The 17,309-nt window shown below is 37.2% G+C and overlaps 2 protein-coding genes across 2 annotated transcripts; one reads left to right on the top strand and one right to left on the bottom strand.

The window, feature by feature from the left end:
- The first annotated feature begins 546 nt into the window (after positions 1–546).
- Positions 547–4,240, top strand: LOC107092688 (prosaposin-like). Its single transcript, XM_015387293.1, has 9 exons — positions 547–601; positions 972–1,046; positions 2,119–2,241; positions 2,355–2,468; positions 2,564–2,644; positions 2,751–2,931; positions 3,645–3,703; positions 3,778–3,843; positions 3,916–4,240. The coding sequence occupies exons 2-8, from the start codon at positions 1,023–1,025 to the stop codon at positions 3,832–3,834; spliced, it is 639 nt and encodes a 212-aa protein (XP_015242779.1). The 5' UTR covers positions 547–601; positions 972–1,022; the 3' UTR covers positions 3,835–3,843; positions 3,916–4,240.
- A 1,519-nt stretch (positions 4,241–5,759) lies between these two features.
- Positions 5,760–16,245, bottom strand: LOC107092703. Its single transcript, XM_015387309.1, has 9 exons — positions 15,963–16,245; positions 12,967–13,044; positions 12,305–12,427; positions 10,504–10,616; positions 10,268–10,411; positions 8,659–8,877; positions 8,339–8,521; positions 8,073–8,206; positions 5,760–6,505 (listed from the first exon to the last, which is right to left on the bottom strand). The coding sequence occupies exons 1-9, from the start codon at positions 16,054–16,056 to the stop codon at positions 6,403–6,405; spliced, it is 1,191 nt and encodes a 396-aa protein (XP_015242795.1). The 5' UTR covers positions 16,057–16,245; the 3' UTR covers positions 5,760–6,402.
- Between the last annotated feature and the right edge of the window lie 1,064 nt (positions 16,246–17,309).

Raw genomic sequence — 17,309 nt, forward strand, 5'->3', positions numbered from 1 at the left:
ATATATATATATATATACTGTATATATAGAGAGAGAGAGAGAGAGAGAGAGAGAGTCAGTTGGAGTGGGCACGTTTGTTTTACATACTGAACATACTGTATTTACCAGAGGAGAAGAAACAGTAGGTTAGAGATGAAGATGTTTTAAATAGATTCAACGATTAATATGTGATTGCATTTTTTTCTTTCAAAGAAAAAAAAATGTGCTTTATCCACATGGTTTGAGGAAGTGAAACCCCCTTTCGGCTGTGCAGAAAAGAGTTAGCATGATGTTTTCTTTTTATCAGGGTCTGGTTGGTGGGGGTGACAGCTATCAGGTGGGCCACGTCAAATATAAAATCAGCTTGCACTTCCCTCAGAGATGTGAGAGGCAGACAGTTGGAACAAAAAACCCTAGAAGGCAGCCATGGCCACTCTGACATTATCTATGCTTCTCTTAGTTGCTCTTCAATGCCCTGGTAAGATGCTTATAATTATGCAAATTAATATATGTGTAGTTCCTATATTTATGAAATGTAAAAATGTCTATTTACAATACCAACTTTCTACCTGTAGCTCTAGCAGCAGCTTACGACAATCGCCTGCAAAGTCTCCCTGGTGAAGTAAGGGATTTCAGATTTTTTTTACAGTATAAGAATATTCTTTTAAAGCATAAATCAAAATGAAAAATGTAATTAATACCTAAGGTTATGCAAACACACACAATATATATATATGTGTGTGTGTGTGTGTCATAAAAGTTTATATTTATTTGCCTTTTGTGCAAGAAATATTATAAAAAGAATGATAGAATATAATTATTAGAATTATAAAAATTCATAATTATGGTTCAATTATGCGTTAGTAGATCCAATTCAAGTTTGTCACAGATCTGAATGAAATGCTTTGAGATATTATTTTGATCACGTGAATTTGACAGAGGTAGAAATGTTTTAATGAATTCATTTTCATTAAGCAATATTTTATATCCAGAATGGGGATGTTTGCCAGGACTGCACACAGATCTTCACACTCCTTGTTGACATGCTGTCCAATGCTGACCTACAGGTAAGAACAATGGCAGATTGTGAAGCGAATGCATACCTGAGTGTTCCTATTGGAGCATTGATAATATTATCAGTTCTTCTTAAGTCTACATTCAGAGGTCATGACTGATATATATGATGTCCTGCAATCGGCTGCTAATACCTGTGGCTGAACAGACGGCGTTGAAAGAAATCCTACTTTAAACACTTGTTTTGTTATCAGTGAAAAACACATTTTTCTTTCAAGAAAAATATCTCTGATCAGTCATGCATGAAACTGAAAAAACAAACACTACAGAAATGTTCCTGTTTTCTGAAATACAAATAAGTCCCTTCCTCTTTTTTTTTTTTTACAATTTTTGCAAAACCTAAGAAGATGAAATTTCACAGGAATTTTTTGTTTCTCTCTTAATCTAGAACATCTGCTAGAACAACTGGATTTCTTTTTTTGTCTTTGTTCACTAATGCACTCATTGTTCCTCTGTAGTGTAGACTGACATGAGCCTGTCACTTTTTCTTCTTAGATGTATATTAAAACTGATAAACAAGCTCACTGGATAATACCAGCATGTGGAAACATTTTGTGTAATCTTTTTATTGCATAGACCAATGGGACCTGTCAACTTGTTTACACTTTGAATTAAGGCTTTTATATAAAATAACCTTTTAAACGTAAATCATGTAACTTTCAATTTGTTCTTCTGAAACACAAGGGAGGGGGAAATATTAATTACTTGGATTTCTTATAATGAAAATAGATTATAAGCTATAGCGCCTTATGTTGAACAGAGCCATATCATGTCTGAGGCTTTGCTCTCATTCACTCCTGTGTTTTGCTGAATATAACCTCTATTAGATTACTTACTGGCCTTATCTGTTTTGATACTGTAGTAGAGAGAGTTATAAAATATGTGTTTAACAGGAAAACATTAAGTGAAGCCTTATAAATTATGCTTTTCATCAACATTTAAGTTACAAAACAAACATTAATCTTTTTAGAAACTGTGTTACCTGATTAGCAGGGATGTCTGTGTTTAACAAAGACTAATGTTAAAGTATTTCCAGGTTGAGTTATTGTCAATGTTTCTTTTCAGAAAAAGATAATGGGAGGCATTGATGGTCTTTGTGCACTTCTGCCTGGGCCAGCTGCCAAACTCTGCAAAGATGAAGTGGACAAAATGCTCCCATTAGCCATCACCTTTGTTACTAGTGTTGCAGTAAGTTGGAGACCTGAATCAATCATGTGTTGTTTAAAAAAAATAAAAATCTAACCTATTCTGAATAAATAAGAAAAAAAGTATCCATGTTCTTCTTCCTCTTGCCTCTGCAGAAACCTGCAGATATCTGTAAGATGATCGGCCTTTGTAGCTCTGCTGAAGAACGTGAGAAGATGCTCAGCTACTTTGTCAACCAGGTTCTTCAGGCTAATGTGAAAAGTGACAATGTCAGTAAATATATGGCCTACTCTAATATCATGCATGAGCAAACAGCATATCATTGGGATTTTTTTACTACCAGGGTCTTATGTTTGTCTATCAGGGGGAGCCGGCAACACATTGTTCCTTCTGTATTTTCTTCTTCAAGACTTTGGAAGAACTGCTGCCCAAAGAAAGGACTGAGGTGAGCCTTGTTTTAATAGTGTGGAAACCTGGTCACCAAGCTACAGACGCAACACTTTTGACCTTAACGTGCATCTGCTTTCTCATTTCCTGCTCCTCGTCTGCAGGACGCTGTGATCAAACTGCTGGAAGAGATTTGCCACATCTTGCCGGCTTCGTATCGCCACCAATGCGAGGATATTGTTGGCAAGTATAGCAAAACGGTGCTGGATGCAATCTTGGGCTATGCCACTCCTCAGGCCATCTGCGCCCTCATCCATCAGTGTAAAGGGCAGGAGGCTGTTGTGGGTAAGTCTGCAAGCTGTTCCGTAGAAATGTACAGTACTCTCATAATCTACTTTGCTGCAGTTATGGCTTAAAGACCCATACAGGTAAACTCTAAAAATAAGAAGAAAGATCTATGAAAACCTAAACTTTAAAGTACTTATGAAAGAGAATGTTTCACCCAAATGCATTCCAAATGTCAAGAATAAAGGAGTCCTCTTTGATGAACATAATTTGACTTGAGACTAGTACATGGAAATAAAAGGACCACAAAATACCCCCACATAACTTACAAAACCATACTATCATTTTATGAACATGAGATATACGTATACTAGATACTTAATTCATAATTTGCAGTTTATTATTCTGAAAAACAGTATCAGCTTGCAACAAAAAATAAAATGCGTTTCTCTTTTTTTATGTATATATATATATATATATATATATATATATATATATATATATATATATATATATATGGCTTTAGAAAATCATGGTATAAACTAAAAGAAATAACCAATTACTACATTTCTCCAAATGTGTAACACTGCTTTACTATATGTAAAAGGCAAAACTCCAATTATTTGTCCTTGTCGGAATTTTACAAAAAATGTCCCTTTAATTTAAATAAAATACCATTTGGCCTCAATCCGAAGCTTTTAGGAGTGTTTTAACTCACAATACATGCACATAAAATGTCTTCTGTTCAATAGTTATTCCTTTTGAATTCACAGACCCGTGCACACTGACAACATACAGATGCAGAGACGTCAGCACCGCCCTTAAGTGTGGAGTAAGTAAACAGCTGTAAGGATACAACCAGTAAACCTTAATGGTGTTACTTTACAATATGCTCTTTGTATGCAGACTTTATTCTACTGCCAGAAGTTTGCCTGGAAGCCTCTGAGCTACAACACCATCTAAAAACTGCAGGTGGGTGAACAGAACAGAGCCTAAAATACTTTAACAGATATTGTAAATGATGTATTTCTTCTTTTTAAACAGAATGCGGAGAGGATAAGTTCCTGTGAGCGATCCCTCTTCAAACTGCAAATTATTATTTTGTATCCTAGTTAATGATTTGACTGTGATTTTACTGGCTGGACTGAGAGGAACGGCAACAATGCCTTATCTAACTGGATTTGCAAGGAATGCTGCCAAGATAAGAAAGTTTCACTGGAAAGAGGTTGAATTCTTCATATTCCAGTTGCTTTGCAAACATAAGATTAACATTACGCTTGACGAGTGTTAAGACTTTCATAGATTCCTTCATGCTTTTTTGTAATCATCTTTCACATTTTGATACTTAAATAAAATGATCCTAATGCTGTTTGGTGTGTTATTTTATACTCCTTTCACCGTGCCTACAGGTGTAGATGTTTCTAAAAATCAGTTGTCCAAATATAAACTTTTGCACTAGAATTTAAAGACAAATTCTAGTATGATAATCTGGGTTCTCAGAGACGTGATAGCTGAACCCACCACAGAAACTGCTTCTAGAGGAAGCGTACACTCTGGCTGCACCTAAAAGATCAGTTCTGCTTTCAAGTTCTCACTGGTATTTTCCACACACATTTGATGGCCTGTTAAAAGAAGAACTCATGTGCACACAAAAAAAAACCTAAGAAAACAAGTCTGAAGTAAGAGTTTTTAATTGAGGAAAATTCAGGAAAGACAGGAGACAAGTAGGTGGCGCCTTGAATTTAGGTTCATTTGCTGCAAACGAGAAAAGGCACTTTTCATACATTTAGCAAACAGGGACAGAGGGTTAGGGTTAGCTACTTCAAATGTTACAAAAAGAAAAAAAAGGGAAAGTTTTCATTCTACCAACTGCAGACAATGTAAACAGGCTGGTTTCTCTGTACAACACCAGCCAATTATTTGTCTGAGTCATGGTCGAAAAAACAAACTTACAGTAAAAAAAGAAAACAAAATTGACCTCAAATAAATCCATCAAATAAAGAGACACAGTTGGTTAGAGTCTAAAGAGCCACATGGAGTAGCAGAACAGGTATGGTCCGGTTACAGCATCAACATAGGCTAACACAGCGGGCTGAACCCCCCAAAAAATAAAACTTTACGTACAAGCCATCGTTCTTATTAATGTAGCAGTGGCTTAAAAAGTTACAGCTGTCAAGCTAAGAGAAGCCGGGCTGTTAAGCATTCAGATTCCAGAGCAGATAAGGAACAGAGTCATGTCCTAAAATTAGTTTGAAATATGCGCTTCTCTAAAAACAGCACAATGTCTAAGAAGCATAAATCACCACTTCCTCTAAATTGATCAGGGGTATCGGTTTCCATTTGGATCAAAAGGTCAAACATAAATGGTAAAGTGGACATCTACAGTAAAGAACATACTGAATTATCAAGCTTTTTATTTGAAATTAAAGTAAATCCTCAAATAAATGCTGTGAAACTGTGCTGAATGCATTCAATGTTCTGAGAATCTGTCCTACACCTGCGGTATAGAATCCAGCAAGCACAGCAATGAGCGGAAAAGCATGTCTCAACTTCAGTCAGTCTGTAGAGACACAGCACCACCTATATGCATTACATAGAAAACAGCAGGCAGATCTTAGGAACAGGAGATTTTACAGTGTAGATATGCAGGTGTTGAGTTGCTGTCATCTAGAAAGCATGTTTAAACACTTATAAACAAATCACTGTTAAAGCCTGTTCCACTTTTGTTATTTTTAAAGAGAAAATGAGGGGAGTAATACAATCAATACACCAACAGGATGCAGCTCCATCTTATAGTCTCCTATATTACTAAATTTCATGCTAAGCTGGACTGAGGGGGGGTTATAGGCTGTCCCCCTGCTGGTTAAACTCCTCGGTCTGGCAACAGTCACAAAATGATCTGTGTTGAGCTGATGTGGGGAAAAGGCGACGACTAATCAGGGCGAAGAAGTGTTTGCCTTCAGAAATAAAGTGATCTCTGTGCTTTTATCTTAGTCAACATACTGAATAGTTTAGAACATGGCAATGACGTTTAATCCTAGAAAATAAATATCTACAAAATACATTAATCTGTGCAGTTCCAACATAACCATAAGGTCATTAGCAGCTTCTGACTTCTCTGTAAAACGTCAGAAAAAGAACAATGGCATGAAGGGCCTGCACACACAGCTAAATGATAGTCGTCTGGTTTCCGTTTGTAACATCGAAGTCTGAAAGAAACAGAAAAAAGGAGTGTGATGCTTTTACTATTTAAAGGTGGCTCACTTCCTCATCTGTGCTGCAGTGAGATGCAGGAGAGATGTCACAACTTAGAAACCTCAATCTGAAATCCATCAATGAATGAATAATAAATGACCAACAACTAAGATAAAGCAAGAAATAATAGTAACTTTGCAAACACTTTGACAAAGGCCATCTAGTCTGACGGTGTTCTGATGTACAAGCAAAACAAAGAGAAGAGGAGGAGAGGATGGGGTGACAAAAGGGTTTATCTGCAGGACGGCAGGGGCTGGCTGCAGAGAGCAGGGAGCTTTAGCTTTTCAGCTTCTTGGGAACCTCCCATGAGAACAAGTCACGACCGAAGTGACCGTAGGCGGCTGTGCGCTGGTAGATGGGCTTCCTCAGGTCAAGGTCCCTTTAGAGGCAGACAAACAAAATAATGGAGAAAATCTGCAAGCTATAGCGCAGCTTCACTATATGTTCAAGCAATATCAAAATAAGCAGAACCTTCCTTTAATTAAAGGCAGGAAAGAGGATTCTGTGGTGGAAGATACGTCCAACGGCTGTTTGTGTATTTATTAATCGTGTGCATGCGTCAGTGCCCCCTCCCTCGCAAACTTCTCCACGCTGGAAATGCCTCTGCTGATAATTTTGTCTTTCACCTAGAGAGGTAGCAAAGAGCCACGATGCACCTAGTCAGCAGGAAATCTCCATAAGAAGAGGAGGTCTCTGTCAGCATCATCACAGCACGTTATATTTACAATTTGTTAGTGTGTTCTCGCTGCTTCTGCTACAACTTAAAATGGCCTCTTCTTGAACTGCCCGCATGTAGCTAGTAGACACAGCTAGGCTACCAACAGGGAATGCAGACTGCATATCCTTTGTTGTCAATACACTACTTTACATGTTTTCGACTGTACATGTTTCATAAAAAAAGAAAAATAAATACAGTACTTACTACAGAATTTAATGTAATTTACATGTCCAAAGCATCTGTTTTCAGATCGTTTTGCTCGTTCTGGGCACACCACCTCTGAAAAGAATCTCATAAACACACTTGGTGTTCTCTCCTCTTTTCAACTACCGTAATTTTCGGACCATTGGCCGCACCTGAATATAAGCCACAGAAGCTAAATTGCATGATTTGTACATATACAAGCCGCACCGGAACTATAAGCCGCAGGTTTTTTATGTTTAATGTCCGTCTTTCTCGCTGTCGTTCTGTCGCGTTACTCGCGGTAGAAGTCTGCTTCCAGAGGACAGGACCTCCGCATTACCGTACTTGTGTGTTGAAGCAAATGTGACGTCAACATGGTGGATGATAAAATCCATAGATTTAGGCATTACCCTAGAGGCCGTTAGCTGTAAAAGTCCATAGATAAGCCGCATTGTTATATAAGCCACAAGGTCGAAAAATGGGGAAAAAAGTCGCGCCTTATAGTCCGAAAATTACAAGTCGCTAAAAAAAAAAAAAAAAAAAAAAAAAAATCCACAGTAGTAAACAAGCGCAGGACTACTTCTTTGTTCTTCAGCGTAATGGCGGACCGCTAGCCAAAGAGCGTATGAGTTACGCATGGAGCCTGCGTCAATAACGAACTGCGGGCATGGACGCTAAATGCTTGATTGACAAACAAGTAGCCAAATCCAGCTTGCCAACTATAAAAGTGGATTGGCTAATATTTTCTAGGCCAGTCATTGAAATTAGATGAATCTGGACACTTAATTTCTGAGAAAAATCCTCTTTCATACCTTTAAGTAGTTAAATTTAACTCTGGAAAATGTGTAATTTTTTTATTTTAAGCATTTTTAAATGCTAATTGCCAAAATATTAGGAATCAACTTCAGAGAGGTTGGTCTTACTTTCTATAAACTGAATTTTACATTCACCAAGACACCACACCCAATTTAACTCCCTGTACTGTAAAGTTAAATCTGAATTTGCTGTATTCACTGCAGAATTCACATAGGGAACTAATATTTACCTCACGATAACTCCTGGACGAAGATCAAAGTTCTTTCTCACGATGTCCAACAGCTCTTTCTCGCTCTTCTGAGAAGTCCCGTAATGAAATATGGAAACGGACAGAGGATGGGACACTCCAATAGCGTAGGAAACCTAAAACAGCAGCCACACATTTTAAAAACGTGCATGTTTATACAATACATTTCTATCTTAATGATAAATAACCTTTCCGGTTCTTTCACATATGTTTTCCTAAAATTGTAGGTATGTGAAGTATATTCTTACTTGGACCAAGACACGTCTGCAGAGTCCAGCCTTTACAAGAGATTTGGCCACCCAACGAGCTGCGTATGCTGCAGAACGATCAACCTTAGTGTAGTCCTTCCCAGAAAAAGCTCCACCTCCATGAGCTCCCCATCCACCATAGGTGTCCACAATGATCTTACGCCCAGTCAAACCTGCATCACTCTGGATAACAAAATATATTTTGATCATTTTTCCTATTTGTAAAAGAAGCAAAGATATTAAACATTATGATCTGTACCACAATAAAAAAATCTCACTTCAACAGCCGAGTGCTGAAGCAATAAAGGCCGCTCTCTCACCTGTGGACCACCAATGACAAACCGGCCGCTTGGCTGCAGGTGATAAATAGTGTCATCGTCTAGGTACCCAGATGGAACCACGGCTTTCACCACCTGCTCCTTCAGACTGTGGCGCATCTCCTCCAAACTCACACACTCGTCGTGCTGCACAGAGATCACGATGGTGTGGACACGAATCGGCACCACGGCTCCTCGGTCCTGCCTATACTGAACGGTCACCTGGACGGAAAAGGAGAAAAGCTCTGAGATCGGCTTTAAAAATTTGAAGAAAAAAAATAAATAAAGGAAGTTAATGAAACCAAGTGATGCTTCAAATGATCCCTGTAAATTCTGAAAATATACAAGCATATTAGAGTCTAGAGTCAAAAGATCAGAGCACTTGTTTATTATCATGTAATAATTTCCAGATAAGATTTTAAATCCCTAGAAAGTTTAATATTTGTGTGTCCTTGTTTCACATCCGATAAAAGCAATGTTAAGCAAGACACATTCAGCTAATTAAGAAACAACTGAGGTCTTTTTTAGCTAACCAAAGATTGTTTTGCGCTAATATTAATAATATTGACTGGCAATCCTGGCCGATTGTTGGACCATAATTCCACCTAAAATGCCTAGCTGAAATTTATAAATTCATCCCACAAATACACACAGAAAAAAACTTCAAAAGATCATCCTGTTCTGTAAACAAAGGGAAAAAGCAACAACTTAACTTGCTCAATAATTGCACAAGTCTGAACAAGAGCCTCAAAGTTACCACTAGATGGCAGTAATGCTGCATTCACAGCGAGAAATAAAACATCCCAGTTTTAACCTCATGGATAAATATTGTGAATAACTTTACAGTGAGATTATGAATAGGCTTACAGCAAGCAGTTTAGCTGAATTGTTTCTCCTTCTAGAATAGTTAATAAAGAAACTGTGTAGAGCCAACGTTTTTTTTTCGTCTTTGAGTTTCCAACATCCTCGGATTTCATACATTATAGAAATCTAAACATTGAATTATTATTTACTGTCTGTGTGTCATGAATCTTTAAGCAACAAAACAGAAGGTGGTTTTCAGTATGGTGGTGTGATAAAGGGCCATTTTCATAGTTTTTCCTTGCTTGTTTTTTATATAAAATCTAAAGGGCACTACATCAAAGAACCGCAGGTCCAGTTAAAAACCGTGCAGAAAGGCGAATAACTTGTCAGCAGGTTCAGTCATTTCACATTCCAATTTAAAGGTATAGTGGAGGATTATCGCAATTTTAAAAGACTACCCTCTCCAATAAAATAATAAATAAAATAATGCACATGCACACTCGAACAAACTTACTTTCCAAAAGATTTGCAATTTTCCACTATGTCCGACTGAAAATGCACGTAGGAGGCCATACGTAAACATATCACCAGAATGATTGACATTAAGGAGGACCACTTATTTTGATGATCCACCCAGAAAAAGAACATCCTCCACTATACCTTTAAGATAATCGATAACTAGTAATACAGAAAAAAATATAAATACATAAACACATTTAATTCCTAGCTCAAATTTCTTTTTTTGAATAATAAAACAAGGAATTTATTTCTAACAGTCAAGGCTGCAGGTAGAGCCTCGATGCCTAACCTGTGTCTTGGAGTCAGGTCGGACCCACGGCAGTGTTCCATCTCGACGCAACTCCGCCATCTTGGCATTAAGCTTGTGAGCCAAGACGATGGTGAGGGGCATACACTCTTCTGTCTCATCAGTAGCATAACCAAACATGAGACCCTGTCAGAGACACGAACAACAGCCACAGTCGATTGAGTTCAAATTAAACTGATAAGATCAGCCAATTGTCCGATGGTAAACCGAACACAAACCTGATCGCCGGCTCCAACGTCCTCTTCCTTACGGTCGAGATAAACACCCTGAGCTATGTCATGCGACTGTTGCTCCAAAGCCACTAAAACATTACAAGTCTTGTAGTCAAAACCTGTATAAAAAAAAAAGAAAGGAATGAAAAAGGGTGACAATCTCTCTTACGTAAGACACATTTTGTGTGGCCAGAGCAGGCAACAAAGAACCTGCCTGTAGAAAACCGTTGGCTAAAGCAATCTTTTATAATCCAGGTCAGTATAAACTCGTTCTATTCCAGATGGTCGGATGAGGATAAAATAATCAACTGTTTTTAGGGAGCTGAGACCTAATTGAGTCAGCTAATCAGCTATTAATGCATTTGTGGTAAACATTTTTAATGCTGTCAAGAGCTGGTTTAAGTTAAGAGATTTCTTCACTTTAACAATTCGGAAGCCCTGTACTTTTCCAAACTTCCAATTTCTGGATGTGTCTCTGTGTTTTTGTAACACATACAGTAGGGATGCACGATATTGGGATTTTGGCCGATATCCGATATTTTAAAACTCATGTAGCCGATAACCGATATCGATACCGATGTTAAAGCTGGACAAAAATAAGTAGTCATTGAAAATAGCAGTTTTGTTATCCATTTCTGACACTTTGAAAAATAATATACTCAAATATATTTTCATATGCTGATATCAAATTGATTTTTAAAAACGCGGTATCGATCTATTTTACTTTCAAAATCTCGTGAAATTTCAGCGTTCTGTTACAAACTCTCGTGATATTTTGCAAATTCTTGTGAGATTTTGTTAGTAAAATAGATCGATACCGCGTCAATATATCAACATATAAAAATATGGCAAAATTTCGTGAATTTTCGGGGGATTTCGTAGCATAACGATGACATATAGCAATATTTCATTAGTAAAAGAGATTGATATGGTGTTTTTAAATGGCAATATATCAGCATATGAAGATATTGTGATATTTTAATGTATCAATATTTTTACCCTCGTCTTTAGAAGTTTTTAAATCTGTAAAAAACAAGTTTTTGAGGAAGAAGTAGTTTTTTGTTTTTTTTTAGACTTTAGAAACTCAGAAGCTGATCAAATATCGGGGTTAAATATCGGTGGGGTGGCCAATGTCCGATATTCAGTTTTAAGGCCGATACAGGCCGATACCGATAGGGGGGCGATTATATCGTGCATCCCTAACATACAGGGCATAAAATTAAAATACTACAAAGGACTTTCTCACAGATTGCAGTTCCTCTAAAAAAAAAAAAACTAGCAACACTGGGTCTAATTTGGCATGGTTTCACAGTATCTGAATTAACATCAATCATTTATTCCACCTCTACCTTCAAATCCATGACTCTTCCTTTTTAAAAAGATCTGATACCAGATTTTGACATAATTTAATGTAGACATGGATACATATTTATATACTTTTTAAATTGTCTTAATGGCCCACTTTAAAAGGTTAGTTTTGCAGACACGTTTCTTTAAATGTGAGGATAAGAACATCTAGTTCAATGAGGTAGATTAAGATTCATTATAAAAGCTTACTTTGTAGTTTTGTAAAAACACTAAATAGAGTGGTCTGCTTATTTGTCTGGTGAGTAAAAATCAATAAACTAATCTATTTTTGTTTACTAGAACCAGACACTCCTTGTTTAAATTGGCCTGTTAAGCCATGATAAAACTTTGCTTCCCTCAATACTTATTTATTTTTGCCGAATGGAAAAAATCAACAAATAAAAAGAGCTTTAAACAGCATGTAGCATAATCTAACCCAAACTTTCACTTTTAAGAGTACCTTTGGAGGAGTCGTCATAGCCGATGTCCTTAATCGTCTCCCTGACAATCTTCTGATAATCAACATTGGCCCGTGAGGTGATCTCCCCCGCAAGCAGGATCATCCCCGTCTTAGCTACGGTCTCTGGGGACAAACAAATACATGCAGTTTAAGGGATATATATTCAATTCTCTTTGTAACAAAGTTAAAACAACAACCGTACTCTGGTACGATACTGAAGATATCATCCTAATTTTAGACTTTGTTTGTTTCAACAAAAAACAACAGCAAAGTATGACGACAATATTGATCTAATATTTTCAATCCAATTTAGCTGGAGATGAAGAGAAGCTGAAAACCACAGTGAATAATATGCGCTGCTTGCATCTGGTCCATTAAGGACAACCTCACTGAAACCTGAAAGCTTTTACAGCTTTAATCATCTGCATTCTGGGCGCATTCAGCAACAAAGCAAACAATCATTTCATTGAGCCAGAAAACAAACAAAAGGGACCTTCAATCTATAACAGAGCAGGTAGGATGGGTTAACTGAAGTTTTGATCTGAAAAGAATCTATTCTTATACTAATAATAATAAAAAAAAAAAATAAAAGCCACACAAATGTTGCTCTCAGTTGGTTTAAAAGCATGTTTACCATAGAATATATATATTTTTAAACTTACCACATGCTACCTTGGCATCAGGGTCCTGTCTCAGATGAGCATCCAACACAGCGTCACTTATCCGGTCACAAATCTTATCTGTGGAAAAAAGCATTTTAAGAAAAACAGGTGTAATTTCTTTAAAAAAAATTAAAATAAAAATTTCACCATAACATGACATTTGTTCTTTAATTGTACTGTATTTTCTTTTTGATTGCTTAAGGCTGGTGAGGAGAGCCCCCACCCAAAATCAACCATATAAACCAAGTGCTAAATCAAACCAATTTTTAATTAAGTATCTATTTGAGTCTTCCCATTTAACAGATATCTAGGCATTACTAGCATGTGTACATAAACCATGTTTGACATAAAAACAAAACCTTAGCAATAAAAGTCCGCTGTCCATGGTGATAATCACATCTGCTCTTGCATGATGCAGCAGTTCCTTATCAGAGTGTTACTTAAGGGGATGCAAAACGACAAAACAGAAACCAGCTAATAGTAGCCTAAGGCAGCTATGCTGTGTACCTTCTGTTTTTAAAGATTTAAAGCAATTTTCTATAATCTACTCCTGATGTTAAGCAAGGAAATTTGGTTATGTGACTCAGATAAATATCATCTGCCAGCATAAAGGTCCTCCAGGGCTTTTTTTAATGTTATCCGTCATGTTTGATCAGAGTGAAATGGGCCAAACAAAGATCAGAACCACAGTTAGTGGAAATAAGCTTTGATAATAAATTTCAGAACAAACAAGCAAAGCTAAAGTACAGACAAGAGCTGGGGTTTTTGATGGTTAACCTTTAAAAAAACGTATGCAGTCATCAATAATAATAATAACTGAACTTTATTAATCTGACATTGGAGAAATTTACCTCTGCATTTAACCCATCCCCCCTGGGGAGGAGTGGGCTAACGTCGTGGGGCGTTCAGAGAGCAATCGGAGGTTAAGGGTCTTGCTTAGAGACCCAGAGTGGCAGTCTGTGGGAGTGGGGCTTGAACTTCAAACCTCAGGATTCTAAGCTCTATCACCTAACCACTAGGTAGTAGAAAGTTTAGAAATTGACATAAATTGGGATGAAAACTGGGATGAACTAATAAAACGCAATTATATTAGAGCCTATACATCCCTATTCCTATATCTATTCCGATCTGCGTGATGCACTGATCTTGCACAAATCATGACAGCATCTGAATTAACCTGGATGTGTTACAGCAAATCTTACCCAGTATTCATAAAAAGCCTGCAATGATTTGACTTCTTTACACTCACAGATGGGCGAGTAGCCTGTCGAGTACTTAGAAGTAGAACTAAGCCTATTACCCTTAGCAGTAGAGCTGGTGTGCTGTAAAATCTGGAAGCTAGCAGGTTCAGGAAGCACACATTTAATTCATAAATGCACTACAAATATTTTATTAATCTTTTAATGCTGTCTCTTTTTCTATAAACTCTTCTTGGAAAATAATTAGAGCAAAACGAAGCTTTATATCTATTCCAAGTGTACTTAAAGGCGAACACAATAAATACAAATTTGCATCTAGAGTGAGCTAGGTTTCTGCTTTCATTCAAATCAAACCAAACCTACCTCTATGATAAGCTAAAGCAAGCTATAGTGTGCAATTGAAATACTCAGAGTCAAACCTGAACTGAATAATTAATTATTCAAAAATAGATGCTCTGATCAGAATCAAAAAATGTTTTATTGCCAGCTTGTTTTTGGGGTTTTTTTTTTTTTACACATACAAGGAATGTGTTTTGGTGATGAGATGCTTCATATGCCTAGTGCGCATATGAAGCCAGTGCGCTTGTGCTCTGACCAGGTTGCAAGTAATTGATTCGAATCCCACTGCCTCCACTCTGGGCTCCTGAGCAAGACCCTTAACCCCACAATGCTCCCCAGGCGCCACACAATGGCAGCCCACCGCTCCCCAAGGGGATGAGTTAAATGCATAGGTACATTTCTCCAATGTGAGATCAATAAAGTTAAATTATTATTATTATTATATGAAGACCATGGTGCTTGTTATTAAACAATAGCATAAGTTTAGGTTAAATATTGCACTTACAGATGTACTATGATATTTTTTTTAAATACACAATCGTGTACTTTTTGCACATAATGATTTTCAAAATCTTAATTACGCTATAAACTGTTATAATTTCAAAGCTTATATACTACTACTTATATTATATTTATACAACTACTGTCCACCCCGAACCAATTACTGTACTATCAGTTGCCTATAACCAGGATTTGTTTTAATAACTTGGAAGCTAAAGCAATTAAGCAATCAGGCAACCTGCAATATTTATGGTTAAATGAATGACCGTGCAATAAGGGCTTAAAATAATCAACAAAAGCAAAAAGACTGATAAACATTAAGGCTAAATATTATTAATGTAAATGTATGGATTCAGTGGTACTTTTACTCATGATGCTAAACTAAAGCTGATCATAGAGTAGATGTAACATCTATAAAGCCAAGAAAAAAAACTTTTATTTATGTGCCAAAAAACAGACAGCATGAACACAGCCTGTGATTGACAGGCACAACTCCTGAAACATGTGTTAGCTTCAGTAGCTAGCCACATTATGGCTAATAGCATGGACTGGAGCCCCTTATCAGTCTGAAAATACCGCTTAAAATACACAAAGAGTTGTTATAAAATGTTAAGAGTGTGAAACTCGATCTTTGAAAAGTATTGTAAGAGTCACTCGATATAATTTCGTTTTTAGGTGGATGAAGCGAACTATCGCTACATATGTACATCTTTCTAGTTTAATGCTTAACACACATTTTTATCTCTATTTCATATTTTAATTATTTCTTGCATTTTTTTTCTTTTGCAATTCCACACTTTTAATACATTTTAAAGCTAGCAATTAAATAATCCTGACACGCTGACAGGAACCAGCCGCGTGACCTTATTTGAGAAGCTAACAGGATGCTAAGCTAATTATCTGGGTCACTAAAATGGGGGCGCTTTGCAAGACAAAGGGCGACATAACAAAACTTACCGGGATGACCTTCTCCAACTGACTCGGAGGTGAAGAGGAAACAGTCCTCATCGTGGAGAGAATCGCTGTATAACCCGTTCAGATGGCCGTTCATTTTCAAACACGGTTGGCTAACAGCGCGCGCTAATAGATCGTAAAGCTCAAAGCAGCCTTCACCCGGGCTTATAATGGAAACACCAATAGACAGCTACGGCTGCTGAATGCGAGCTAAGAGGGCAGAGAGCCGTATTTAAGGGACTCCTACAGTCATCTGCCTACAGGGATCTGATGAAAAGCTCGGCTGGACCATGTGGTGCTGGGGGCGTGTCCGGATCCAGCAAAACAAAGATGTCCACGAGGAGAGAAAAGCCTGTATCCTTATCCTGAGCATCTAGAGTAGCAGATTATGTTGTCAGAAGGTGGCGGCTGGTTTTCTGTGTAAAAAATAGCGGTCTTTGTAAAGAAAGAAAAAGAAAGGAATATGAGGCACAAAGTGATTTTTAAATTTTATTTCAGTATATGAGAAAAAAGTCAGAATTCTGACTTTAATCTCAGAATTCTGACTTTTTTCTCAGAATTCTGACTTTTTTCTCACAATTCTGACTTTAATCTCAGAATTCTTACTTTTTTCTCAGAATTCTGACTTTTTTCTCAGAATTCTGACTTTAATCTCAGAATTCTTACTTTTTTCTCAGAATTCTTACTTTAATCCCAGAATGTTGGATCTGAATGTAGATGGGCACCATGAAGGAAGAGACGTGGGAGCATTCAGCTTCAATGACAAAGATGTGAGTTGTTTGGGAGGGCCAGTAACACATTGGTGGAAAATGACGGAATTAGGTGACTTTTTACGTGGTTGAGGGGTCCCTGTCCCTGGTGATGCTATTTCATTGATGGAGGAGCAGAAGGTTATTAAAACAAGAGAGCTAGTTTAGTCTTTAAAACAGAAATGGCTATGGCTTGATTCTACGGAAGAGTATTAGGGCCACTGAAAAAATAAAAAAAGTTAAGTGATTTTTAAATTTTATTTCAGTATGATATGAGAAACTCAGAATTCTGACTTTATCTGACATCTAACAAACATGTTAGCATCAAGCCATAGCCATGTCTGTTTTAGAGACTAAACTAGCTCTCTTGTTTTAATCACCTTCTGGTCTAGCATCATCAGGTACCCCTCAGACACGTAAAAAGTCGCCTAATTCCCTCATTTTCCACCAATGTGTTACTGGCCCTCCCAAATAACTCACATCTTTGTCAGTGAAGTTGAGTGCTCCCATATCTCTTCTTCATTCTTATTGTTTTTACATGTACAGTGACCTTGAGTGTTTTGAAAGGCGCTTGAAATAAAATGTATTATTATTATTCATG

The sequence above is a fragment of the Cyprinodon variegatus genome, unplaced genomic scaffold (genome assembly GCF_000732505.1).
Source record: "Cyprinodon variegatus isolate N-32 unplaced genomic scaffold, C_variegatus-1.0 Scaffold390, whole genome shotgun sequence".
NCBI classification, from domain to species: domain Eukaryota; kingdom Metazoa; phylum Chordata; class Actinopteri; order Cyprinodontiformes; family Cyprinodontidae; genus Cyprinodon; species Cyprinodon variegatus.